Genomic DNA, 27,429 nt, shown 5'->3' with positions numbered 1-27,429 from the left:
AAAATAATATAAGTGCTTAAAGGCAAATATTATGAAGTAATGTCTATTGATCTCTTATTATGAATAAAGGCTTGCCTTTTGAATAGGATTATGATGATTTAGATTATGCATCATAGTTGTGTCCATTGAAGATGAGTTAAGCTATTTTTTGTGAAATAGGTATGAAGGATTGGATGCTTGAATCTTTTATAAATGATAATTGAGTTTACACCTTTTAAGAAATTTTTTATGATTCAAGTTGTTCTTAGGTTGATATGATCTTTGCATGAGATTCTTTTGAGTAATAGTTAGAAGTTGAATATGATTGTTCTTTATGACTTTTGTAAAGGTTAATTTTTAAGTTGTTATTTACTTGAGGACAAGTAAAGGTTTAAGTGTAGGGGTATTTAATAAGTCCAAATTATACATAGTTATTTATGATATTATAAAGCTTTAATAATATATTTTCTATGTATAATATGGTGAAAATATATATATTACCTCACTTAAGTTTAATTGTCTAATTTTAGATATCAGCTAAGAAAGGAATTTATGGGGAAAAAACACAAAGATGGACTTAATTGGCAGTTTACAATCAAGATTTGGGATCGAAATGCTTGGGCTGAATATTTTAATGGGTTAACCGAAAATTACATATTACCTGGAGGCAATTTAGTCTTTTGTTATTTCGAAATTTTTTATTAGTTATTTATTTATTGATAGTTAAGAATTATGATAAATATAGTCTTTAGAGATATTTATTCTTAAAGGAGGACTCTGCAAAAAGAATCTTTATAAATTTAAATTAAAAGGGGATTTAGGGTCAAATATTAGTTACACTTCTTCCATATGCATCTATCCACAATTTCTGTCTCTATAGTTTTCTCTATTGTTCTTTATCACAAACAATTTAGTTTTTAGTTTTTTATCATTCTTTCAAGATCAAGAAGGATTTTGGGGAGTGAAGAGTGAGAATCAATCATCTTTCTACCTTGATGACATTCTGAATTTAGACGGAGTTCTTATTTTTTTGTTTCCCTTTATGTTTAACTATTTTATTACATGACCATGGAATTGAATATGTTAGGCTAATTAATTTCTCCTTTAATATTTAATTTAGTCTTTTTACTTTGTATGAGTATCGTTCTTTATATTTAATGGATGATTTTTTTATGAATATTTTTTATTAGTTTCAATCATTATTATTGTCTAAACATCAAATTAATTCAATAACAATAGTTGTTATGAAAAGTTTTAGGTTGGATGCATAGAAATATCATTTTTGCTTCATCCTATATTGATATAAAGAACTTTAGCTATATCAATTAGCGATAACTGACCAAAATATAGGTCGAGCATGACGGAATAGGCCGACCATGAAAAAATAGACCGAGCATAAACGAGTAGGCCGAGCATGAAAGAGTGACCCACCATTAAGAATAGGCCGAGCATGAGAGAATAAGTTGACAATTAGAGAATAGACCAACCATGAAAGAATATGCCAACAATAAGAATAGGCTGACCATGAAAAAGTAGGTAGAGCATGAAAGAATAGGTCGAGCAGACAAGAGTAAGCCAAGCATCTAATAATAACCGAGCATTACATGTCAAATAGTCACAATCAAGAAACACGATGTTGACTAAGTATAAATTCAAGTACAATAAGAAGTCTTGAAGACCAAGTCCTAGTCAGACTTTAGTTAGAAATCCGACCTGACCTAGGATTATGTTATATGACCAAGAAGACTAATCCTAATAAGATTAGGAGACTTTACATTCACAAAGTCTTACTCCTTGTAGGACTAGGAGACCTTCAGTCTTTATATAAAGGACTGTGACATAACATGTCAATGACATTCATTATTCTATAATTACTATATACTTTACAACTTAAAACCATTACTGATTTAGCCACTAGAATGAGTGGTCAGACAACCTTGTCAGGCGCTTTCTAACCATTGTTTCAGGTATACCGGAGCTCGATTCAGACTTGAAGACCTTATTGATAGCTTACCTTTCTTGACCAAATTATCAAATGGCATCGTCTGTAGGACAAGAATTGAAAGTCTTTTCTACCAAAAAAACCACGAGCCAATGACGACAAGTAAGGATAATGATATTCTTCACCCATAAGTAAGGATAATGATATTCTTCACCCATAAGTTCATGCAACATTAAAAGGTAAGTACTATACTTATCTCACATATTTATCTTTGGCAAGTAGCTCCAACAGAAATGATAATACGATACAAGATGAGCACACAGACACACAATGCACTAATCCAAATAAGAAAAGAGAGGATTAAAGATGATAATAGTAGTAAAAGAATGTTAAGGGATCTCCAAAGCTCATGAGAGAGCATCAAAGCATATAACAAAATGTTGATCTCCAAAAGCTCATGAGAGATGGAACCAAAGCATATAATAAAGTATCGATCTCTAAAGCTTATAAGAGATGGAAGCAAAGCACATAATAAAGTACCGATCTCTAAAGCTTATGAGAGTACACCAAAGCACATAAAAAACTACTGATCTCCAAAGCTTATGAGAGAGTACCAAAGCACATAACAAAGTATCGATCTCTAAAGTTCATGAAAGAGCACCAAAGTACATAAAAAAATGTTGATCTTCAAAGTTCGTAAGAGAGCACCAAAGCACATAAAAAAGTGATGATCTCCAAAGCTCATGAGAGAGTACCAAAGCACATATAAAAGTGTCGATATCCAAAGCTCATGAGAGAGCACCAAAACACATAACAAAGTGTCGATCTCGAAAGCTCATGAGGGAGCACCAAAGCACATAATAAAATACTGATCTTCAAAGCTCATAAGAGAGCACCAAAGCACATAACAAAGTGCTAATTTCCGAAGCTCATGAGAGAGCACCAAAGCATATAAAAAATGTGTTAATCTCCAAAGCTCATGAGAGAGCATCGAAGCATATAATAAAGTGTCGATCTTCAAAGCTTATGAGAAAGCACCAAAGCACATAAAAAAGTATCGATATCCAAATCTCATGAGAGAGCACCAAAGCACATAACAAGGTGTTGATCTCTAAAGCTCATGAGAGAACAACAAAGCATATAAAAAAGTGTCAATCTCCAAAGCTCATGAGAGAGCACCAAAGCATATAAAAAGTGTCGATCTCTAAAGCTCATGAGAGAGCACTAAAGCACATAAAAAAAGTATCGATCTCTAAAACTTATGAGAGAGCACTAAAGTATATAATAAAATGCCAATCTCCAAAGCTCATGAGAGAGTACCAAAAGCACATAACAAAATGTCGATCTTCAAACCTCATGAGAGAACGCCAAAGCACATAAAAAAGTGTCATTACGAAAGCTCATGAGAAAGCATTAAAGTACATAAAAAAAGTGTTGATCTCTGAAGTTCATAAGAGACCGTCAAAGCACATAAAAAAGTGTAGATCCCCAAAGCTCATAAGATTCCACCAAAGCACATAACAAAGTGCCAATCTCCAAAGCTAATGAAAGAGCACCAAAGCATACAACAATTTGTCGATCTCTAAACCTCATAAAAAAGCACCAAAGCACATAAAAAGTGTTGATCTCAAGCTCATCACGAGTGTTTATCCTAAAATAACCAATCTAATGCATGAGCTCATTGGAGAGCAACAATACATGAGCTTAATAGAGAGCAAAAGTAAATGAGCTCATTTGAGAGCAAAATTACACGAGCTCTTCAAAGAGTAGAAAACTAATTCATCAAATGTGCAAACAAGCTCTAAGAACTACATAACACTAGTTCATCCAAAGTGATTAACAAATTCTAAGGAGAGCATCTCAATAAACAACATCCTTTCAAGCTTGCTAACTAATCTCCTGAATATCAAGATCATTCAAAAAGTTATCAATTACCGAGCATAAATACTCTCTTACTAAAGGGTGGGGCTAATGATAAATGATCAAAATATATGTTGAGCATGAAGAATAGGTTGAGTATAAAAGAGTATGCCGAGCATGAAAGAGTAGGCTGACCATGAAGAATAGGCTGAGCATGAGAGAATAGGCCGACCATGAAAGAATAGGCCGACCATGAAAAATTAGGTCGAGTATGAAAGAATAGACGAATATACAAGAATAGGTCAAGCATGTAATGATAACCGAACATTGTATGTTGAGTTGTCATAACCAAGAAATATATAGCTAACTACGTCTAAATTCAAGCACAACAAGAAGTCTTAAAGACTAAGTCATAGTCGGACTCTAGTTAGAAATCCGACCCGACTTAGAATTCTGTTGTATGACCAAGAAGACTAATCCTAGTAGGATTGGGAGACTTTATATCCACAAAGTCCTACTCCTTGTAGGACTAGGAGACTTTAAGTCTCTATATAAAGGACTATGACACAACATATCAGGAATATTTATTATTCTAAAATTAATATATACTTTACAATTTAAAACCATTACTAATGTAGCTATCGGAGTGAGTGGTCAGGTAACCCCATTCGACGCTTTCTAACCATTGTTTCAAGTATACTGGAGCTTGGTCAGACTTGAAGACCTTGTTGATAGCTTACCTTTCTTGACCAAGTTATCAATTAGCTTAATTAGTTAAAGAAAAATGAACATCACCTCTCATTCTTTAAATATGTGCTTAATAATATAATAAGGGTAGTACTAAGTAATGGGTTAGATTAGATACTATAGGTATTATATACTTTCTTGAAATATTTTCTTGAAATAATTATTCTTGAATATTTATTTTTATTGTTTATTTATTTATTTTATTATTATTTTAAAATATTGCTTTAATGTGTTTAAATTTACTTTTAGGTGTCTTGAGTTTGACAGCTAATCTTTATAATGAGTGGCTTCACATTCCTTGAGAAATCGATCTCATAGTGTTTACTTCTTTACTATTAATACAGTTTGTGCACCTACGAGTACTTTATCATTTCATGTGTACTTGACTACACCATCCACGTGAAAGGTGTCTTCTACTTAGTTACTTGACCATGGTGTTAGGAATTGGGAATGGTGAGGCTAGTCTTTATTCTCATTATCAAACTATGAATTTCAGTTTTACCAATTTTATCCTAGAAGCCTAGTTGGCCCTAACCATTTCACCCAACTCAAGAGTTTCTAGATTAGGCAAATTATCTTCATCCCTTGATTGTGAGTTCGCTACTGCCGGTCCTCGCTTTCTTGAATTCCAAATGGTTGTCCCTCCAAAGACCTTGAACCTTGATAGATTCTTCACCTATGAATGGGGATCACCTTAGGGTTCAATAACTTGACTCTAAATGTTATAAGGGCAAAATCATGTAGCTTTTCTTTATATTGTAATGCTCTGTTATAGCATAAAATAAGAATGATTAAGTTTATCTTCCCTTTTTAAAAAATATTGTGCTAACTCATTTTTTATTCTTACAATTTATAATAGACATGTCAGTAAGAAATATCACTTATTTGAACTTTTCATCATCTAATTATATTTTAGAAAAAAATTTAAAATATAAGCATCTCTGTGAAAAATCTATATCAAGTTATTAAAAATTGTAAAGTTTAATATTCTTAAAGGCTTTGTTATCAGTTAAATCCTGACCTTTCAACTTTTTAATGATTTTATTCAATTCTTATTTAGAATTGCAAAAATAATACCTAGCCTTGTAATCTTTTTAAATATAATATTCGATAAAAAATTATGATAATTTTGTTGATGTTGCACTGATGACAATTAAAATAATAATAAAAGAAATTAAGTGTGCATATGTTTTGCTAACTCACCATCTTAAAAATAATGAGATTTGATTTTTAAGACAAAAACTATCATTCTATCAAATAATTTGCCTTCATTCTATCAAAGCAAGATCAAGAGAAATGACATGAGTGCCACAAATTCCAGGTCAAACATGATATTAGATAGACCAAATTCTTGCTCAGACAAACAAAACAATTAATGATAATAGAAAGAATAAAACATCGCCATTATCAAGCTAAAGTTGAGAATAGTTGCAACATTTAAACAGAAACAAGGAATTAATTCTCTTCTTTCTTTTTCTAGTAGCGCCTGTAGTTCTCATATATAGTCTTATTATCAAGAAGCAACTCTTTTCTTTATCTCTCATTCTCTATCAACTATAACTCTATTAGATCCGATCTATCTATAATTCATATGTCTTTTGTCCTTTCTCATTTCTTTCAGCTCTCTTATTACCATCCCTTTACTTTTACTTTTTCTCTTCCTTTTTTTTCACTAAGGTTTTGATTAATCTCTTTTTTCACACAACACAAAATACAATCTATCTCCTATTTCTTGAAGAATTTCAATCTATTATCATAACTTCTATTAAGAACAACTTTTTGCCAACTAGGTTGGTTTAAATCTCTAAAAAGTTTTATTAAATTGAAAATAAATAACAATGATAATAATAAATCAAATGAGCTTTCAACTTTGATATTTCTCAAATAGAAGATAATTACTGGTAATATTGGCGACTGGCATAGTTTTTGAGAGTAAAGAAGAAGTAGAAGGAAAAGAAGACGAAGACATAATTTTTTTATTATTTTCTAAATGATGAGTTTTGATTTTAAATAAAAAAAATCATCATGTGAGTCATCATATTTTTACTGACTTAGTTTTTTATTATAATTTTAATTATCACTGGTACTATTTCAGTAAAGTTATTCATTCTTTTTGCTGGATAGTACATTTTAAGAAAATTAATTATGACAGATATTATTTTACAAATTTAAAAGAATTAAATAAAATTGCTAAAAACTTAAAAGGTCAGAATTTAAAATAATTAGACTTTTTTAAAATAAATAATTAGACAAAAAGAAACTTCTTATGTTGGATTAGCTATATTATTTCTTTTGAGTTTCTTTCATAAATATCAGAAAATTATAAAATAATAATAAAAATACCCACAAAAATGATTGACAATAGAAATATCTAAAAATAGAATCTTATATACAAAAATATCCTAAATGGAAATTTTATTTATAAAAATATCCGGTTTGGTTCTTTCATATAAAAATATATATATTTAATATATTTTGAAGAAAAAATATTTATGTTCAGTATACTTTTGATAGATATTAACTTTTGTGAATATTGGTGCATTTTGTTTGATTTTTGTGATGTTAATGATGAATAAAATTAAAAAGTATTTTCCTAATTTAAAGATTTAGAGATGTATTGAAAATATCATATCTGAAAAATGAGACAAATTGCTACAGCGTAAAAATAGTATATGTTAAGTATATAAAGAAAAAAAACTTTATGTCTGATATATTTCTGATATAGCTAAATAAAATATATATTGATTTTTAAAAATATTAATATTTAAATACTAATAATATGAAATATCAATTTCTTTCGATATTTAAATTTAAATAAATAATTTAATCAATATTTACAATGTTTATAATTATTTTAAAAAGTTAAAAAGAATGTAAAATATTATCTTAAAAAGCAAATAACAGCAAAAGATATATATATATATTTAATAAAAAAAATATTAATTATATATTAGGTATCTCAACATTTTTGAAATGAGATAAAATACAAACTCAAAAGAAGTTGAACAATAAGAAATATATATTTGTCAAATAATAGTATATTTTGGGTATCTAAATTTTTTTAAAATGAAATATAATTCAATTCAAACGTTCAACAACAAACGGTATATACTTACTAAAATATGGTATATGTTAAATATTTATAAAATATTTGAAACTAGTTTTATAAAAATTATAAAAATGAGATTTAAAAAAAATAGAAAAATAGAAATATTTTTATAATTATTTTCTAAAAATAGATAAATAATGAAATCTTTTTATTTTGAGGTGATGAGAAATAAGGGCGAGCGCTATAAGATCGCCAACGTGGTTGTCCAATGGCAAGCATATGGTCAAACACTTGTATTATTTAACCGTAGATGTGTGTGATGAGCGTGCACATGATCGCCACATACAATGGCGACAATACATCTCAATTGTAGTTCTTTTTAATTCTTATTAATAATATTCTATTAACTTTCTTATATATATTTATGAGTATTACTATATAGCTCTGAATTTTTTTATATTATATTATTTATTTTTTAATATTTTAAAATTATATTTTTTATTTTTCTATTTTGTAATTTTATACTTAAAATTCATTCTTTTGAAATCTTCATTAAACAACTATAAATTATATTTTATTTTATATTATTAACCTCTTGATTTTTAAGATATATACAAATTATTACCAATATTTTCTTCATTGCACTAAATTATCCTTGTATTTTAAAAATTAATAGATTTAAAAATTAAATTGATAAAAATATATAATTTGATTCTCATACTTCTTATTAAAGTTGTTCTAGTGTAACAAAATTAATTATAAAAATAATATCTATTTTATATTGACAATTCAATGTTAAATTATATGTGATAGAGTCTGGAATAGATCGGCAACGGTATAAATTCGACTTGGGGATTTCTTGAATATCTGCAATAAGGCAAGTAAGTGTGCCTAGGTGTGGTGCCTAGAAAACCACTATGATACTTAAATTAGTACTTTGAGTAAAGGCTTTGATAAAGCATATAAATGGTTAAAATCACATTTATTTGACGAATGAGACTTGCTTATGTATTTATAAGCATTGGCTTCAGGGGGAAGCCAGTTATGGAGAGTGGTCTTCTATTACGGTAGAGTGGAGCATGTTCTCCTATTCTTTCAAAAGTTCTAGGTTGGACCATGTCACTACTTAATTATGGTGACCTCTTAGCCTTATTTTGGAGATCCCTAAATAGGCAGGAATGTATCAAATGTCCCACCATTAAGTTCCGAGTTAAAGATTCTGTAACAGGAGTTTGAGTATGAGCTTATTGTGCCGAGATAATCCCATAAGTTTACAATGATGGAAGTATGATGGTTTATCAAAAGAACGATATGATTTTAAGTTATTTTTTTGTATGAATTTTTCTAAGACTTTAGCCAAGTTGGGCTTAAAATTCTAGACATTTAGGCTTTCTTTTTCAAAAAACTTAGCCGCATTACCTTCTGTTTTAGAAAGTTTTAGGAGATCATTATTGAGCTCTTCCCTTTTAGGTAGCATTTGGAGATCATTACCGAGCTCTTCTTTTTAGAGAGCATTTGAAGATCATTACCAAGCTCTTCTTTTTAGAGAGTATTTGAAGATTATTATCGAGCTCTTATTTTTAGAGAGCATATCGAGAATAGAACCAAGATATTCTTTTAGAGAGCATATGGAGATCACCACAGAGCTCTTATTTTTAGAGAGCGCATGTATAATATAACTGAGCTTTTCCTTTTAGAGAGCACATAGAGATCATATCCGAGCTCTTATTTTTAGAGAGCATATGGATAATACAACTGAGCTATTCTTTTTAGAGAGCATATGGAGATTACTACCGAGCTCTTTTATTTAAAAAGCGCATGGATATATAACTGAGCTCTTCTTTTTAGAGAGGACATGGCAATCACTATAAAGCTCTTCTTTTTAGAAAGTATATGGATAATATAACTGAGATCTTTTTTTTAGAGAGCATATGAAGATCATTATCGAGCTCTTCTTTTTAAAGAGCGCATGAATATATAACCAAGCTCTTCTTTTTAAAGAGCGCATGAATATATAACCAAGCTCTTCTTTTTAAAGAGCACATGGAGATCACTACCTAGCTCTTCTTTTTAGAGAGCATATGGATAATATAACTGAGCTCTTCTTTTTAGAGAGTATATGGATCATATAACCGAGCTCTTCTTTTTAGAGAGAACATGGAGATCCTACCAAGCTCTTCTTTCTAGAGAGCATATGGATAATATAACTGAGCTCTTCTTTTTAGAGAGCATATGGAGATCACTACTGAGCTCTTCTGTTTAAAGAGCGCATATGGATAATATAACTGAGCTCTTCTTTTTAGAGAGCATATGGAGATCACTACCGAGCTCTTCTTTTTAGAGAGAATAGGGATAATATAACTGAGCTCTTCTTTTTAGAGAGCACATAGGGATCACTACTGAGTTCTTCTTTTTAAAGAGCGCATGGATATATAACTGAGCTCTTCTTTTTAGAGAGAACATGGAGATCACTATCCAACTCTTTTTTTAAAGAGTATATAAATAGTATAAATGAGCTATTCTTTGTCATCATTAACGATGAGTTATGCTCAAGCACTTGATGATAATTACAATTAGTGAGCTAAGCTCAAGTACTTCAATTAATGATAAGAACCCATATAGCGCAAGAAGCCCTACTCCAACAAGGAATCCTAATGATGGAAATCCTACTAGTTGAAAGAATCATATTCTGACAAGAAGTCCTACTTTGACAAGGAGTCCTACTCTAACTAGGAGTTCTACTCCAACAAGGAAACCTAATAATATTAGAAGTCTAAATAACATCAAGAATTTAAGTGACATTGCAAATCCTAATCCAATTAGGATTCAAAATCCACTTCGCATCCATAGAGACCCAATTACAAGGTTCAAGGCTAAGAAGATAAAAGAAGCTCTCAATGGGCTTATTCAATATGTTTGGGCTAAGGACACATTATGACTTGAAGAATTGGATTCAAATTCAAGTCTTATTAATCTAATTCAGTTTATTGGGCTTGAATAAATCTAATATGGGCTTAATGACCATAAAGGAACACATAAGAGAGTTTGGCCCTAATTAGCTCCACAAAAAATGGCCTATGCGTGTGGCTTAAAGAAAATAGGATTTCTTACTCCTAATGGGCGGCTACATAGTATCTTAGGAGTATTAAGAATTTATTTTTAGTTATTTATTTTAGTTAGGATATTTATCTCTATCCTATTTGAGTTGTAATTCTTTAATAGCTTAGAATTAGAATTTTTAAAAGGCTATAAAAGCCTAGTACGAATTTTCAAGTTGATTGATTGATGATTAATATATTTTGTGAGTTTATACTTTATTCTTGGTTCTTGTTTAGAGCTAAATCAAACTTATCAAGCAATTCATTGTTTGTGGCGTTCAAACTCGACTTATTAATTTAAAATCCATACTAAATTGTGGAGTCTTCTACCTCTAATACCTTAGGTTTGATAGTTTAATATACTTGAAGGGACTAAGGTTTCTATTAATACGGTTCTAGATAGATCTTGGGTAATGAAATCAAACTTGCATATGGGTTTAATCCTTTGATATAAGTTAGGTTCGTATCATTAAATGATAAGGACCCATCTAGCACAAGAAATTCTACTCCAATAAGGAATCCTAATGATACAAATCCTACTAGTTAAAAGAATCCTATTCTGACAATGAGTCCTACTTCGACAAGGAGTCCTACTCTAACTAGGAGTTCTACTCCAACAAGGAGTCCTAATGATATTGGGAGTCTAAATGACATCAAGAATTCAAGTGACATTGCAAATCCTAATCCAACTAGGATTCAAGATCCACTTCACATCCATAGAGATTCAATTACAAGGTCCAAGACTAAGAAGATAAAAGAAGCTCTCAAGATGTTTGGGCTAAGGACACATTAAGGCTTGAAGAGTTGGATTCAAATTCAAGGCTCGTTAATCTAATTCAATTTATTGAGCTTGAATAGTTTTAGTATGGGCTTAATGACCATAAAAGAGCAAATAAGGGAGTTTGGGCCTAATTAGCTCCACTAAAGATGGCCCATGCATGTGGCTTAAAGAAACTAGGGTTTTTTACTCCTAATGGGCGGCTACATAGTATCTTGGGAGTATTAAGACTTTGTTTTTAGTTATTTATTTCAGCTAGGATGTTTATCTCTATCCTATTTTGAGTCGTAATTCCTTAATAGGTTAGAATTAGGATTTTTTAAAGACTATAAAGCCTCGTACGAATTTTCAAGTTGATTGATTGATGATTAATATATTTTATGAGTTTATCTTCTATTCTTAGTTCTTGTTTAGAGCTAAATCGAACTTATTAAGTAATTCATTGTTTGTGGCATTCAAATTTGACTTATCAATTTAGAATCCATACTAAATTATAGCGTCTTCTACCTCTAATACCTTAGGTTTAGTTTAATATGCTTGAAGGTCTAAGGTTTCCATTGACTTGGTTCTAGATAGATCTTGCGCAATAAAATCAAACTTGCATACGGGTTTAATCCTTTGATATAGGTTAGGTTCGTATCATTTGGTATCAGAGCTTTAGCTTCTAAATCAGGTTACGTATCTTTAATTTCGGCATATTCTTTTTGTTATCTTCTTCTGTCATTCTTCTCTATCCAAATTTTATTCAAATTAAAAAAGAAAATCAGTTTCATTCTTGTAATCTTATTTAAATTTATTTTATGATTATTTATGATTAATTATTCTAATCATATCTTTATTCGTCCCAAATTCTTTAGTTAAGTGCCTTCAAAAGAAAAAAAAAAAGGAAAAAGAGCCAAGGAAAAAATATCAAAAAAAAGTTGTTATTGTCAACTGGCTCTACGATCGATTCTACGACCGGTTCTCAAAAAAAAAAAAAAAAAAAGAAATTTTTGCTTTTGTTTTCTTCACTTATTTAGCTTAGTTAGTCTTTTATTACCTTATTCTTGTGTCTTTTCTTTATGTATAGGCTTAATCTTGTTCATTAAGTCTAGTTTAGTTTTCTTATTTTTGTGTTTTTGTGTGTATTTTAAATTTAATTCGTTGGTTATTGAATAATTATAACTTTGATTGTTTGATAATTAATTGATTTAGTTCTTATAAGAACTGTAGAGTTTGAGTGCTAAACACGTGAGTTGTGTGAGATATTTTGTCAAGAAGAGTTTGCTAGAGGATGTCAAGATCTTTTTTATCAATCTTATGATATATTTTGGGGATAAAAGAAAGATAATCATTATGAAAAGTGTCAGCGAAAATTTTATAATCCTAAACCTAAGCCAAAGAAGTTGGAAAGACAATTGCATCAAGATTTAAATGATGAATTTTTAAAGGATCTAAAATCTTTAAAGAGCAGCCTTGATTCGATTATGTATAGTTTTGTAGAATTAAAGGAGTCAATTCATAGTTATGCTAAGCATCTCCAAAATAAAGCCAAGTCTAAGCCAACATTGAAGACTAATTAAGATGATGTAGAAGAGGTAAATTGCTCTATTGAAGTTAATGAATATTTTAAAAACATGATGATGAAGATGGTGAGAAAGATAATAATTTACTATCCTTGTGCGAATTTAAAATTGAAAAAATCATTAATGATGACGAGGATAAGGCAAGAGTTGGATTGGTGAAGAGTGAGAATGTTCTCCTTAATACAATGGAGTCTTTTGTGCATGTTGATTTTGTTGGCATTGAAAAGATTATTTGTTCTAAAGTTTCTCTAACAACTTTTGTCAAAGAATTGCAGGTTGATAATGAGTCTGTATTGTTCTTGAAGATTGTGTATTTATTTCTTTCACAATCTACGGGCAAGATCCGAATACGAATCTTCTCAAAGAAAGAGGGAATGATAAGAACCCATCTAGCAAAAGAAATCATACTCCAATAAGAAATCCTAATAATGCAAATCCTACTAATTGAAAGAATCCTATTATGACAAGGAATCCTACTTCGACAAAAAGTCCTACTCTAACTAGGAGTTCTACTCCAACAAGGAGTCCTAATAATATTGGGAGTCTAAATGACATCAAGAATTTAAGTGACATTGGAAATCTTAATCCAAATAGGATTCAAGATCTACTTCACATCCATAGAGACCCAATTACAAGGTTCAAGGCTAAAAAGATAAAAGAAGCTCTCAATGGGCTTATTCAAGATGTTTGGACTAAGGACACATCAAGATTTGAAGAGTTGGATTCAAATTCAATACTCATTAATCTAATTCAGTTTATTGGCCTTAAATAAATCTAATATGAGCTTAATGGGCATAAAAGAGCACATAAGGGAGTTTAGGCCTAATTAACTCCACCAAAGATGGCCCATGCATGTGGCTTAAAGGAACTAGAGTTTCTCATGTGGCTTAAAGGAACTAGAGTTTCTTACTCCTAATGAGCAGCTATATAGTATTTGGGAGTATTAAGACTTTATTTTTAGTTATCTATTTTAGTTAGGATGCTTAGTTCTATCCTATTTGAGTTGTAATTCCTTAATAGCTTAGAATTAGGATTCTCTAAAGGCTATAAAGCCTAGTACGAATTTTCAGTTGATTGATTGATAATTAATATATTTTGCGAGTTTATATTCTATTCTTAATTCTTGTTTATAGCTAAATCGAACTTATCAAGCAATTCATTTCTTTGGCGTTCAAATTTGACTTATCAATTTAAAGTTCATACTAAATTGTGGCATCTTCTATCTTTAATACCTTAGGTATGATAGTTTAATATACTTGAAGGGTCTAAGGTTTCCATTGACTTGGTTCTAGATAGATCTTGGGCAATAAAATCAAACTTGCATACGGGTTTAATCCTTTGATATAGGTTAGGCTCGTATCAATTATATTGTAAAATGGTAAGCTATGCTCGAGCACTTCAATAACATTATAAAATGGTGAGCTATGCTCAAGCATTTCAACAATATTGTAAAATGGTGAGCTAAGCTCGAGCACTTCAGTAACATTGCAAAATGGCGAGCTATGCTCAAACACTTCTATTAAATGGTGAGCTGTGCCCGAGCACTTTCATAACATTACTAAGTGGCCAGCTATGCTCAAACACTTCAATTAAATAGTGAGCTACACTCGAGCACTTCACTAACATTGTAAAATAGCAAGCTATGCTTAAGCACTTCAATTAAATGGCTAGTTATGCTCAAGCACTTTAATTAAATGGTGAGGTATGTTCGAGCAATTCAATAACATTGCAAAATGGCGAGCTATGCCTGAGCACTTCAACAACATTGAAAAATGCAAGCTATGCTCACTTGAGGATGAGTCTATTGAGAGTGCTAAACTAAATCACTGAAGGTGTGTCCATGCTCACCACACCAATTGATGCCATCTGGAATAGATCGACAACTGTATGAATTTGACTTGGAGATCTCCTAGATATCTGCTATAAGGCAAGTAAGTGTGCCCAAGTGTGGTGCTTGGAAAACTACTCTGATGATTAAGTTAGTACTTTGAATAAAGGCTTTGATAAAGCGTATAAAGGGTTAAAATCACATTATTCGACAAATGAGATTTGCTTAGTTATTTATAAGCATTAGCTTGAAAAGGAAGCCAGTTATGGAGAGTGGTCTTCTATTAAGGCGGATTGGAGCATGTCCTTCTAATCTTTCGGAAGTTATGGGTTGGACCATATCTCCACTTGATTATGGCAATCTCTTAGCCATTTCTAGAATATATTGATCTCCTTACATTATGTTCCTCTGCTTGTAATAATTACTTTTTTGCTACTAATGGAGAGTTGTTTACTCGATCTATTTTGGAAATCCCTAGATAGACAGGAATATATCAATATGAAATTTTAATATTTTTGATAAATATAACTGCTTTTAAAATGTTTAAATTTTGCTAGAATTTACTTATGCTAGAAATTAGAGTAAGTAAAGGAGTACTAATTAATTATTTTTTATACACACTAAAATTGATTTTTTTTCTAAAATAGAATTCTATCTTAATTTGATTTAAAAATAAATTTAGAAGAGTTTGATATTTAATAATAAATTTAATGATTAAATTGAATTTTCTCTGTCAATTTTTAATTTTAATTGTCTTGACTTTAAATGAAAAAGATAATAATTAGTTTTATTAAAAGATAAAGGAGTTCTAGTGTAATATACAAACTATAAAGAATAATTTGTATATTAGACAAAATTATGAGTAAAATATTATAAAATCAAATCTAGTTAACAATGATTTAATAGATATTTTGATGGAATTAATATTTAGTATAATTAATATTTAGTATAATTTTTAAATTTTAAAAACTAACTAGTATAATATAAAAAAAATACACAAGATAAATAATAAATACTCTTTTCTTTACTTATTAAATCTTTATCAATGATTTAAAACAATGATAATAATTGGATTAGATTACACGTTAGTACTGATCTATTAGTTGCACTAAAGTATTCAATGTGTATTAAAAATATTCTATTGATTTCTTATGATATTAATTTATTAAATCTCTGTCAATGATTAAAAATAATGATACTAAGTTGATTTGATTAAACGTTTAGTACTAATCTATTAGTTACACTAATGTGTATTAAATGAAAAAATTACGGAAAACTACATTACAATATAATTTAAATTGATTTACTTCGGGAATTTTAGACTAGTATTTTTATGAATTTGTGTTTTAAAACCATTTTTGTCTTGAAGAACCAAGCTCAAGTTAAGATTGATTTTAAACGTACCAAGCTAGTTAAGTACCGATCTCTAATTGAGCTCAAGTTCCATTGTAAAAAGACTTCACCCAAATCGAGGACCCGAGCCCAGCCGAGCATTAACATATACAATCTCAGCCCAGCTTGGCTTTCGCAACTTACCAATTCCATAGCATTGGATAGAAAAACTTTCCAGATTTTTAACCATGTATCCTGGAATTTAGAAGAACCCTACCAAACACAAATGAGGACAAAAATAAGCAGTGTTCTGTTGAGTTTCCACTTTTAATCAAGTATTCTCTACAGTTGCCTGTGTTTAGATGTGAAGAAATTTATTTCCACATTCTGAAAACTCAGCAGTAACAATTGAAAAGTGAAAACATGTAAAAAAACCAGGCTAGCTAAAAATCTTATACCTCATATTTAAACAGGAAGAACTAGCATACGGTAAGGCTGCAGATAGATAAACAAGAACTACAGCTTTAAAATATACGTATAACAAACTACCTACCAAGGCAGTGGGAGAGGGAGTAGCAGCAAAATGCAAAACTAATTTGTGCCTATCAATTAGTAATAGCGTGGACCAGTATCATAAACACGGCCACCGTGATACAAACATCTAGGCTCAAATCCTTGGTCCTTGGAATTCCCAAGAAATCGAGTCCGCTCCCCATATGATTCAAATTGATCAGTATTATAGGCTCGATGATTATCATTAATGACAGCTGAGGGTGCACTTCCATTATAACCATGCGGATCTCCAGGGCCCATGCGACTGTCGGGGAAATGGTCTGTCATGGACTGCTGATACTGATGCTGTCGGGCATGTGATTCTTTGCGGAGGAACTCATCTCTACGGCCGGCATGTCGGGCTCGAAGTGCTGATAGTTGTTCCTGATACTGAGTACTTATTGCAATTATCTTCTGAAGAACAAAAAAAGATACACATATTGATGAAATTGAGCAGCATATAAAGACATTAGATACCATTTCCATAAACAAATTAAGGACTTAAGAAACAAATGGACATTTTTCTTTTCAAATTTTATTGCACGCACACTCATCAAAGAACCAAATCAAAACTTGAACTGCATTATGTGAAAGTACCAATTTTCTAACTTGTCCAACATAGATAATGCACATGAATCTTGCCATGTGAGAACTTGCCTGCCACACTTCGAGAAGAGAAAAAGTCGAGTAAAGGATGCAAGACTGTTTGTTTTCTAATTAGAAACTTCTCTATATTTCTTTTAACAACCAAATAAAATTTTAGAGGGGTAAAGACCCCATAACAAACATCCCTCGCTGATACAATCCATAAAGACCGAATCATTTGAATCTTCCACTGCACTGAATTTACAAATTCAGCATTGAATATGCAATCCTCTGGTGCAAACACAAATCTAGAATTCCGACATAGAGAAAGAAAATGTCATTACTGGAGGCATCTCTCACATGCTATCCTCTCGGCATGTTGTCAATTTAACACAGATCTGAAAATCTGAGCAGTGAACAGCATCTTGTTCAACTTTCTAAGAACATCTACCACAAGGATGGCAGTAACTGAACAGGCACAGCCTACAAAAGCTGGGCAAGCTGTTTTTTCCAAACGACCAGACAAATGGGCAACAGGCAACTTGAAATTTGCAATGACCATATAGTCCCCAAATATGGGTCACACATTTAATACTATCTGGCATTCCAATGAATTTTCTTTATTAGAGTTCACGATGTAAGAATATATCCATAGATAATGAATATAATGCAGATAAATTTGTTAAAGAAAATCTTTTTTGTTTAGCTCTTCTGCAAATGCTGCAAAGGCCTTATATGGTTTTCTAAAATGCTAACTTTCCCAAAATCTAGAGCATAAGAAGATAAGACACCTTACTGTGTACAAGTTATAATAACAGCACGAATTATAAAAAGGAACAGAAGCCAGTTTCCATAAGGTGTATAAATGTGAAGTATCATTCTGTACTGAGGCAAAAGTTACACAGGACATACATGGTGTAAAATTATTGAGTCCCCAAAGAATCTCTCATAATATATGATTCCAGATGTCCCTGATTACTAGGCATTACTGAGGGATGCAAACATATTTATGCTAATAGGCTTACAAGTGTGAGTATGTCTGAGATTAAAGCTCTTTCATAGAACATGTTTTAGTGGTGCAAAAGATAAGAAGATAAGAAGAAAAGTAGAGAAGTGTCACTTTCCTCCTCTTTAATCCCTGTAAAGTTTTCTTAAGCATAATGTTTCCATCAACATAATGTTAGCAAATTTTATCACTGGGTTTTAAATAACAATACTGGAAATGGTGTAGGCAATTAAACCGAATTAGGCCATATCTGACCAAAACCGCCGCTGCTACTGGGAATCTTAAGAACATTAGCAAAATGAATAAATTTGAATGTGTTACAACATGTATATAGGATAAGATTGTAAACCCTAAATAGGAGTCCTTGTATAATATTTCCATCATGTTTAGGAGTCCTCTTATTTGTGTATATATATATGTGTCATTAATGTGAATAAAGTACTTGATCTTATTACCTCAAATCTATGATTACATGGTATCAGAGCAGGGAATAAACCCTAGAAATTAAAATTGAGGATTTGGGAAATTGCTCTTGGTTTAGCAGTAGGGTTTGCTAGTTTCGATTCATCTCTTTAGAAGTTTAGTCTTTAATCACTACCTGCACCAGGAGGAGCGCCGCCCGCCGATCGTCTAACCTGGAAAGTCTGGTCACTGGAACCCTAGCACGTGAGTCTCACGTGCCCAAACAAGTTGGTGCACTTTTGTTCATGGCGCCAGCGCGTGCGTCACTGAAATTTTTTTCTGGTCAACTTCACCAAGCTCACCTCATCCTCTATGGTCCATATTTGTGGTTGGTTTTGTGAAAATACAAATGGCTAAAGGGGTTTCTTTGAAATAGGTCTTGATTTCTTTTATTTTTGCTGTGTTCGGTCAATTTTTTGCCTGAATTATTTAAAGTATGGCCGATAAGAAGTCAGTAATTATGCCTGAGATTGTTCCCATAGAAACAAAAATAACAGAACATAAACTTAATGATTATACCTATTTTGATTGGAGTAAATCTGTGCATCTTTATTTGTGAAGCATTGATATGAATCACCATATGACTGATGATCCACCGAAAGATGAATCTAAACAAACTTAGCTACGCGAAGATGCTCGTTTATTTCTACAAATTAAGAATTCTATTGACAGTGAGATCGTGGGTCTAATTAATCATCGTGAGTTTGTGAAGGAATTTACTAGAGTACTTAGAGTTTGTGCACTCTGGCAAGGGAATATTAATCGCATGTATGATGTGTAAAACTTTTTATCGAGCTGAAAAACAAGACAAGTCTCTCACGAGCTATTTCATCGATTTCAAGAAGACATGAGGATCTTAACATGTTATTACCATTTACCCAAAGGGAAAAGATGGCTGTCATGAGTTTTCTAGCTGGTCTTCCCTCTGAATTTGAGACTGCCAAATCTCATATTCTTTCCTCAGTTTCACAATTTATCTTTTTTAGAATGTGAGTCCTATCAGTTTGTGAAACATCATTGTCTTAGTTTTAGTCTAGAATCAATACACGTGTTAGTGTTCCTTTTGAGTTAGTTTATTCAAATGTTTGGAGTCCTTGTCCAATTGTGTCCAAAGCTAAGTTTAAATACTTTATTACCTTTGTTGATGACTATTCTTGTTCGACCTAGTTATATTTAATGAAAATTCGTTCAGAGTTATTTACTCATTTTTTGTGCTTTTTGTGCTAAAGTCAAAACTCAATCTAATGTTTCTGTCCACATACTAAGAAGTGATAATGCTAAAGAATATTTATCAGAATATTTTCAGTCTTACATGACTAAACAAGGAATTCTTCATCAAACTTTGTGTATGGATACACTATCACAAAATGGGGTAGTAGAAAGAAAAAATACACCTTCTTGAAACTGCAAGAGCCTTATTATTTCAAATGAATGTTTTAAAACAATTATGGGCTGATGCAGTTTCAATAGCTTGCTTTCTGATTAAGTGCATGCCTTCAACTGTTCTTGGTGGTGAGACTCGTTATCATACTCTTCTTCCAAATAAATCATTATTTCCAATTGAACCTAGGAAATTTGATTGTACTTGTTTTGTTCGTGATATTCGTCCTCAAATCACGAAACTTAATCCTAAGTCTTTAAAGTGCACCTTTCTTGGCTATTCTCGTGTATTTAGGTGTTATTGTCTTAGTCTTAATAGGTATCTAGTGTCAGCTGATATCACTTTCTTAAAGGATATGTCATTCTTCCTGTCTTCCACTATATCACATAAGGGGGAGGTTGATGATGATGTGTTGGTCCAAAATATCACACAACTTGTTTCTATTTCAGATGTTTCTGTTCCTCGTCCACCAACCACTCCGGTCTACTCACGACGGCAGACTTCTTCTGATAAATGTCCTGAACCAGATCCTTCGCCATCAGATCAGGTGTTAAGTGATGATCTTCCCATTGCCTTTGCAAAAGTAAACGTTAGTGCACTTATCCTGTTTCTTCATTTGTGTCTTATAACCATTTGTCACTTGCTACTTGTTCCTTTATTGCATCTCTGATTCTATTTCTATTCCTAAAACTGTCCAAGAAGCCCTAGCCCATCCTGGATGGCGTAATGCTATGATAGAGGAGATGAATGCTTTAGATGGTAATGGTACTTGGAACTTAGTAAATTTACCTGTAGGGAAGAAAGCTATTGGGTGTAAATGGGTTTTTGCAGTGAAAGTGAATCCTGATGGGTCAATTGCTCGTTTGAAAGCTCTTCTTGTAGAAAAGGGTTATGCCCAAACTTATGGAGTTGATCATTCTGATACTTTTTCACCTGTTGCTAATTTGACTTCTATCAAGTTATTCATATCTATAGCAGCCATACAAAATTGGCCTCTCCATCAATTAGACATTAAGAATGCTTTTCTTCATGGCGATCTTGAAGAGGAGGCGTATATGGAGCAACCTCCTGGTTTTGTTGCTCAGGGGGAGTATGGGAAAATCTGTCGTCTTCAGAAGTCTCTGTATGGCTTGAAGCAAAGTCCATGTGCCTGGTTTGGCAAGTTTAGTCAAGCAGTTGAGCAATTTGGAATGAAGAAAAGCAAATTTGACCATTCTATTTTCTATAAATAGTCTGAGGGTGGTATTGTTTTACTAGTTGTGTAATGTGGATGACATTGTGATTACTGGAAGTAATGTTTCAGGAATTTCATCTCTTAAGTCCTTTCTTCATAGTCAGTTTCACACAAAGGATTTAAGGATGTTAAAGTATTTCTTGGGTGTCAAGGTAATAAGGTGTGAGAAAGGGATTCTGTTATTTTAACAGAAATATGTACTTGACTTGTTATCTAAAGCAGGTAAGTTGGAGGCTAAACCATGTAGTACTCTGATGGTGCCTAATTGGCAACTCACAAGAGATGGTAAATTGTTTGAAGACCCTGAGAGATACATAAGATTAGTTGGAAAGTTAAATTATTTAATAGTGACTTGTCTAGACATCGCATATTCCGTCAGTGTGGTAAGCCAATACATGTCTTGGCCAATGGTTGATCATTGGAAAGCAGTAGAACAAATTTTGTGCTATTTGAAGGGGGGTTCCAGGACGAGGTATCACATATAAAGATCATGAGCATTTTAGAATTGAGTGTTTTTCAGATGCTGATTGGGCAGAATCTAAAGAAGATCGAAGATCTACTTCAGCGTATTGTGTCTTTGTTGGAGGAAATCTAGTTTCATGGAGAAGTAAGAAGCAGCGTGTAGACCCGCGTTCTAGTGCAGAATCAGAATATCGAGCTATGGCTCAGTCTACATGTGAAATAACGTAGACTCATCAACTTCTGTCTGAACTCGGTTTTAAGATTATAGTACCAGCAAAGTTATGGTGTGATAATCAAGCAGTTATTCATATTGTTTCAAATCTGGTATTTCATAAATAAACTAAGCACATTGAAGTTGATTGTCATTTTATTCATAAGAAGATACAAACAAAGACTAGTTTCCACAGGATACGTGAAAACTGGAGAGCAATTAGGAGACATTTTCAATAAAGCTCTAAACGGAGCTCGAGTTGATTATCTATGTAACAAACTGGGCATGATTAACATCTGCGCTCCAATTTAAGGGGGAGTGTTACAACATATATACAGGATAAGATTGTAAACCCTAAATAGGAGTTCTCATTGTATAATATTTCTATCATGTTTAGGAGTCTTCTTGTGTATATATATATATGTGCCACTAGTGTGAATAAAGTATTCGATTTTATTCCCTCAAATCTGTGATTACAATATGCAATACATTAATACTTTTATGAATTAAAAAGCACAACTTATACAAATATATAAAGCATCATTCTCTCTTCCCTTATAGGAAATTCATAAAAGATAAGTTTGAATAGGCCTAGCCATGGGCCGGTTCGGGCCCAAAACTGGACAAACCCAAAGCTGGGCTTGAACCGGCCAGGAACTAGGGGACCGGTTTTAGGGCGGATTCCCCTCTAGCTGGACGGTGGATTATGCATTGTCCTGCTTCCATGACTATTTATACATTTGCTCCCATTTGAAAAGGGTCCCCTTAATGAAGGCCTTAGTAGGTGTAATGCTTTTAGGAAATGGTGGAGCTATGAAGTATGGAATTTAAAAAGTGAGACACAAATACGGGGGACACGAAAAATTTAATATATATATATATATATAGAAGATGATAGTTATTGCAATACAAACTTATATAAATAAAAACTAAACAACAAGTCTAAAACATTTTCCATCTCTTCATTTTCTCCTACTTCATCGACAAACAACAATGACTAAAATTCTAGTTCATCGAAGGGGAAAGAGAAGTGGAGAACAGCTAGGGATGTGCGGCTAAGGTTTTATGTTTTTATAATTTGACCCATTAAATCTAAAGTTATTTTAAAAAGTACTCCGTGTTTTTCAAATTTGCCCTATAATTTTGCAAAATTTAATATTTCCCTTATCCCCGGTGAGTCCCTAGCGTGTCCCCACCTGAACAAATAAATTAATTAATTAAGGACACGCTTTTTGGCATGTCCTATACGTATTATAGCGTGTCGTTGTCCCCAAAGTGTCCAACACGCATAGGGCAACCCCTTAGGAGTGTCGGTGCTTCTTAATGGTGGACTTAGTGGCAGTGATGGTGGTGATGGTAATGGGTATGATAGTTATGATGGTGGAGGTGGTGTGGAGGAGATGGGGGTGGCGGGGATATTAATGAGTACAGTCAATGGTGATGATGATGGAGAAGCGGCGGCAGTGAGGGTAGGTGTGACGATGGTAGCAAGGAGAAGGCAAAGGCGGGGCAACAATAGGATTAAAAGTGCTGGTGAAGCAGAGACATTTTGTGATCGAGACTCGACAAGAAAAATAAGAAAGTTGCATACAAGCCCTAAAATCACAAAAATCAAAGTTGATAAGAAGATGAGTCATATGGGTTTCTTCATTCCTTGATTTAGCGAACAGACTCATTATGATGGTCTATTTCCGTTCTTGATTTTATGTCAAAATAAATAAAAAAAGGAATTGGGAAAAGAAGATGAAAAAGGCGTTAATGAAAGAAATAACATGTCTTTCTAAAAATTAAAGTTGTTATGTGTGTTTTCATTTCTCTCTTTCTCAGAAAATGCAGAAGAGGCAGACATAGAGACAAAGAAATAGAGAAAGAGTCAACGTACTTATTTTGGGGGGTTGTGATTGATTGATCGCATAGAAAGGGAATCTAAAAGAAAGAGAGACATAAATAGAGAAAGGCTTTTGTGTTGTAAATTTGTGATCCATAAAAGAATTAATTTATTTTTACACTTTTTGGAATAGGCAGGTTCTAAGGGCAATGGAACCGCCAATTCATGAGCTGTGGCCGGGCCTAAGTTTGAAAATTATATTGACAAAAGACTCTATAACAAAGAGTCCTTTCAAATTTGTGAAGCTAAAAAATGGGATAGAGTAAGAAGATGTCAGTATAATTTTTACTTTTTTTTTTCTTGTAAAAGAAAAGCAAGTTGAGTTGGTCCCTAAACTCAACAGTTAACACATTACTAATAACATAAAGGAAGCTCAAAATCCCGTTATGAAACAAGCTAAATGTAAATCCCATAGCCAAATGATTACAAATTCACAAGTTATTTTAACTAAGTTCTTGATTCTAGTAATTGAAATTTCTTGTGATTTTGTTTTTAGAATTACTAAAATACTTTCCGTTCAGGTTTATCTACCAAATAAATGTAAAATTCTTTTTAATTAGAAGCTTAATATAATCAGGGATGTTGTCATTTAGAATTAGTTTTAAGATTCTCCAGCTTCAAAAATTTCTAATCCTAATAAGACAAGGTATTATTACCTTTGTATAAGCACCCATATTTTAACTTACTTATCATCTTATTCAAAGTGAATTATGAGTATTTTAATTCGGTACGGTCTATCATGGGTTAGAAGAACTTCAAGTTTAAATCACTAGTATCAAAAAAATACAATTTACTGTTTTTCTGTATAATGCCCATTTTAAATTAGGTAATATCTTCTTCTTCTATTAATGAGATTATGAGTATTTTGATTTGATACTTTTTTTCTCCCCCTCTATCTCTTTCATTTTTCTTTTTTCTCCTATTTCCTATTACAACTGGAGTTACTCAGTTACCAAATAAACACCGACTTTCTTTTCATCAATCTAACTAGCCTTGGGTTCATCCCATCATTATAACGATACAAAATTCCCACATCATCTTAAAATTCCTTTTGTACAAACTGAACCTCTACAACTCCACAGATGTCATTGCTAAGCTGTTGCAAGACAACTAGCAAAAATTATTTTCACTTCCAGCCCTTTGTCAGCGAAAAAATCCTAATTAAAGAAGTTTTGCCTAGCATAAGAGCACTTATAGGTAGATAGATTGCTTCATATATTCTACATTACAACTCACTGGGGGTCTTCCCTTTTATACATTGTTTTGCATTGCCCTAGTTCAGGTTTAGCAAAGAGCTGAAAAATTTAAGCCACCTTGTTGGCATTCCCAAAGTGATTAAACAAGCAATCATTATGGCTATATCTTAATGTTATTTTTATATCTTTGTAGTCCATAACTCAATTAATAGACTTGTTTCTTTTTCCCTAATATAAACTTATCTATGTAATCCTATTTGCAGAATCTCAATTTTTATTTGCATATACTAGCATACAGGCCAATAAAGCAGAAAATCTGTTCGCTAATCAATAACAATAATTGGGTGAGTCAGAAAATGTCCACCTCAACGCGATCTATGGTTTGGACAAATTTTTCACTGCATAGTCAAAATGAATGTATCCCTCATTTTGAGAGAATCTTAATTGTAAATTGACCATGAAGAAGAGGCTATCAAGCTAAACTATCATTTAAACTGACCTCTCTATGTCTGGCATTTTCTGCATCCTCAGCATCATTCTGTTCTTTGGCTAGTTTAATAATGTCATCGCGGAATTTCTGCTCAATACCTTCAAAACTTTGTAACAATGGTTTGTCTTCAAAGCCAATTTGCATATTGTCATCATGTGTTCCAAATCTAGGATCACCAATGCCTTGCTTCTCTAAAGCCAGTTTTGCCTCTTGCCCAGGTCCCTTTCCCTGAAAATAGGATCTTGATGCATCAACCCCTTGACCTACATAAAGAAACACACATATATTGAAGTATTCAAAACATGCAAGGTACAAAGAAGGCTAAGGAGAGTTCACAAACTTTAAGACTAGCCAAAAACAGAAGGTCACCAAATTGATTTTCATAAACCACAAAAGCAAGGGGATGTCCTCAAGAACAGTATGAACTCTACCCACTAATAACATGATCAACAAAAATCATGAGACTTTGGCAAGAAATGATCGACATCACAAATATAAATTAATACTCATAAATTTCCATCTTAAACAATGTTACCTTCAGAGAAAATTCGAGATGCCATCGGATTTGACATTTTCGATTCACCTCTTTCCCATCTCCATTGTCCCTCAACTTTCGAAGTGGCATAAGGATGCTCCCTCTCTGGAGTGAAGGCCTCTAGTCGTCCTTGAAAATGATCAGTTTCGGTCCTGTTTTCCATTCTCTGAGCAGAGTGCTGCATCTGAGCACTGCCAACATATGCATTGGCACCAGGATCACCATATTGTCCCTGTCTTCTCATCTTTGTTAACAAAAGTAACCAGCTTTTATTGCAAACTAAACCTACATGAAAACCAACACAATCAAATTCAAATATATCGCAGCGTTAACAGACAAAATAAACCTGATATTGCAATCAATTACGATTCATAGCAGAATTTATATGGAATTTCTTCACTTGGGTTAATAACAAAACAATGTCTTTAAAACATTGAACTTGAAAAACTCTTTCAGGTTCTAACTTGAACTAAATTTTCATAGCAAATAAAAATATAGTCCTAAAATTATTTCACTGGAATACCCTACACAAATAAAAATAAAAAATAAAAGAAAACATTTTTAACATCCATAAAGCACACACCTAATGTACCCAATTCCAATGCTTTACTTCAATTATAAACTCAATAACTTATTAACCACAGAATTCATACGATTCCCTAAAAGCATTATATACATATACATGAATCAGTTCAAAGACGTTTTCATGCAAAATCACAAAATCCCTATAACAAAAGTTAACAATGAAATAAATTACCAGATAAGAGTGAGTTTGCTTACCGTTTTATAATCTTAAGGTTGATTATTCCTTTAATATATTTTATTTTCTTTCTCCTTTTCTGCAGACTTGAATATTAACCATGGAAACCAGAGGATATCCCTTTCCCGTCCTAAAATGATATGTATCGGGCCGGGTTACTGACCCGAATTCAGATTGGGAACGGGTCGTTGATAGCAAGGCGGGCCTTATCCGTTGTTTAGAAATGTAAAACTATTTAAGCAGTTTGAATTTTACTCAGATTCTTGTTTAAAAGAAGCTCCTTAAAAATTTAGGTAGATTTTAATAAGACAAACACTCAACTCAGTAAGTTCATACACTATTATACTTGTTATAAATAATATTATATTATTTGATAAAAAAATATAATATCTATAATTAATAATAAATGTTATTTATTAAAAATGAATATATAATTTAATATATAATAATTGTTTTTAAGATTTTTTCTTATTAAGGAGTGTAATCTTT

At 32.1% G+C, this 27,429-nt stretch overlaps 1 protein-coding gene across 2 annotated transcripts; it reads right to left on the bottom strand.

Moving 5' to 3' along the window:
* Positions 1 to 16,563: 16,563 nt before the first annotated feature.
* LOC8281556 lies at positions 16,564 to 27,160 on the bottom strand. Of its 2 annotated transcripts, none has more exons than XM_048378266.1 (4): positions 26,961 to 27,160; positions 26,181 to 26,465; positions 25,655 to 25,908; positions 16,564 to 17,120 (listed from the first exon to the last, which is right to left on the bottom strand). In XM_048378266.1, the coding sequence occupies exons 2-4, from the start codon at positions 26,422 to 26,424 to the stop codon at positions 16,788 to 16,790; spliced, it is 831 nt and encodes a 276-aa protein (XP_048234223.1). In that variant the 5' UTR covers positions 26,425 to 26,465; positions 26,961 to 27,160; the 3' UTR covers positions 16,564 to 16,787. The 2 variants fall into 2 exon arrangements, with proteins under 2 accessions (XP_048234223.1, XP_002515874.2); XM_002515828.4 differs by having other exon boundaries at positions 16,605 to 17,144; positions 26,961 to 27,154.
* Between the last annotated feature and the right edge of the window lie 269 nt (positions 27,161 to 27,429).

The sequence above is a fragment of the Ricinus communis genome, chromosome 8 (genome assembly GCF_019578655.1).
Source record: "Ricinus communis isolate WT05 ecotype wild-type chromosome 8, ASM1957865v1, whole genome shotgun sequence".
In the NCBI taxonomy this organism is placed as follows: domain Eukaryota; kingdom Viridiplantae; phylum Streptophyta; class Magnoliopsida; order Malpighiales; family Euphorbiaceae; genus Ricinus; species Ricinus communis.
This window is presented reverse-complemented; position numbering and strand designations above follow the sequence as displayed.

Bases quoted from the DNA above. Each gene is read 5' to 3' on its own strand.
- LOC8281556 (XM_002515828.4), bottom strand. From the start codon at position 26,424: ATGAGAAGACAGGGACAATATGGTGATCCTGGTGCCAATGCATATGTT. The intron at 25,909-26,180 runs GTAACATTGTTT...TTCTTTATGTAG, and splicing joins ATCTCGAATTTTCTCTGAAG to GTCAAGGGGTTGATGCATCA. The intron at 17,145-25,654 runs GTCAGTTTAAAT...TTTGTTCTTCAG, and splicing joins AAAATGCCAGACATAGAGAG to AAGATAATTGCAATAAGTAC.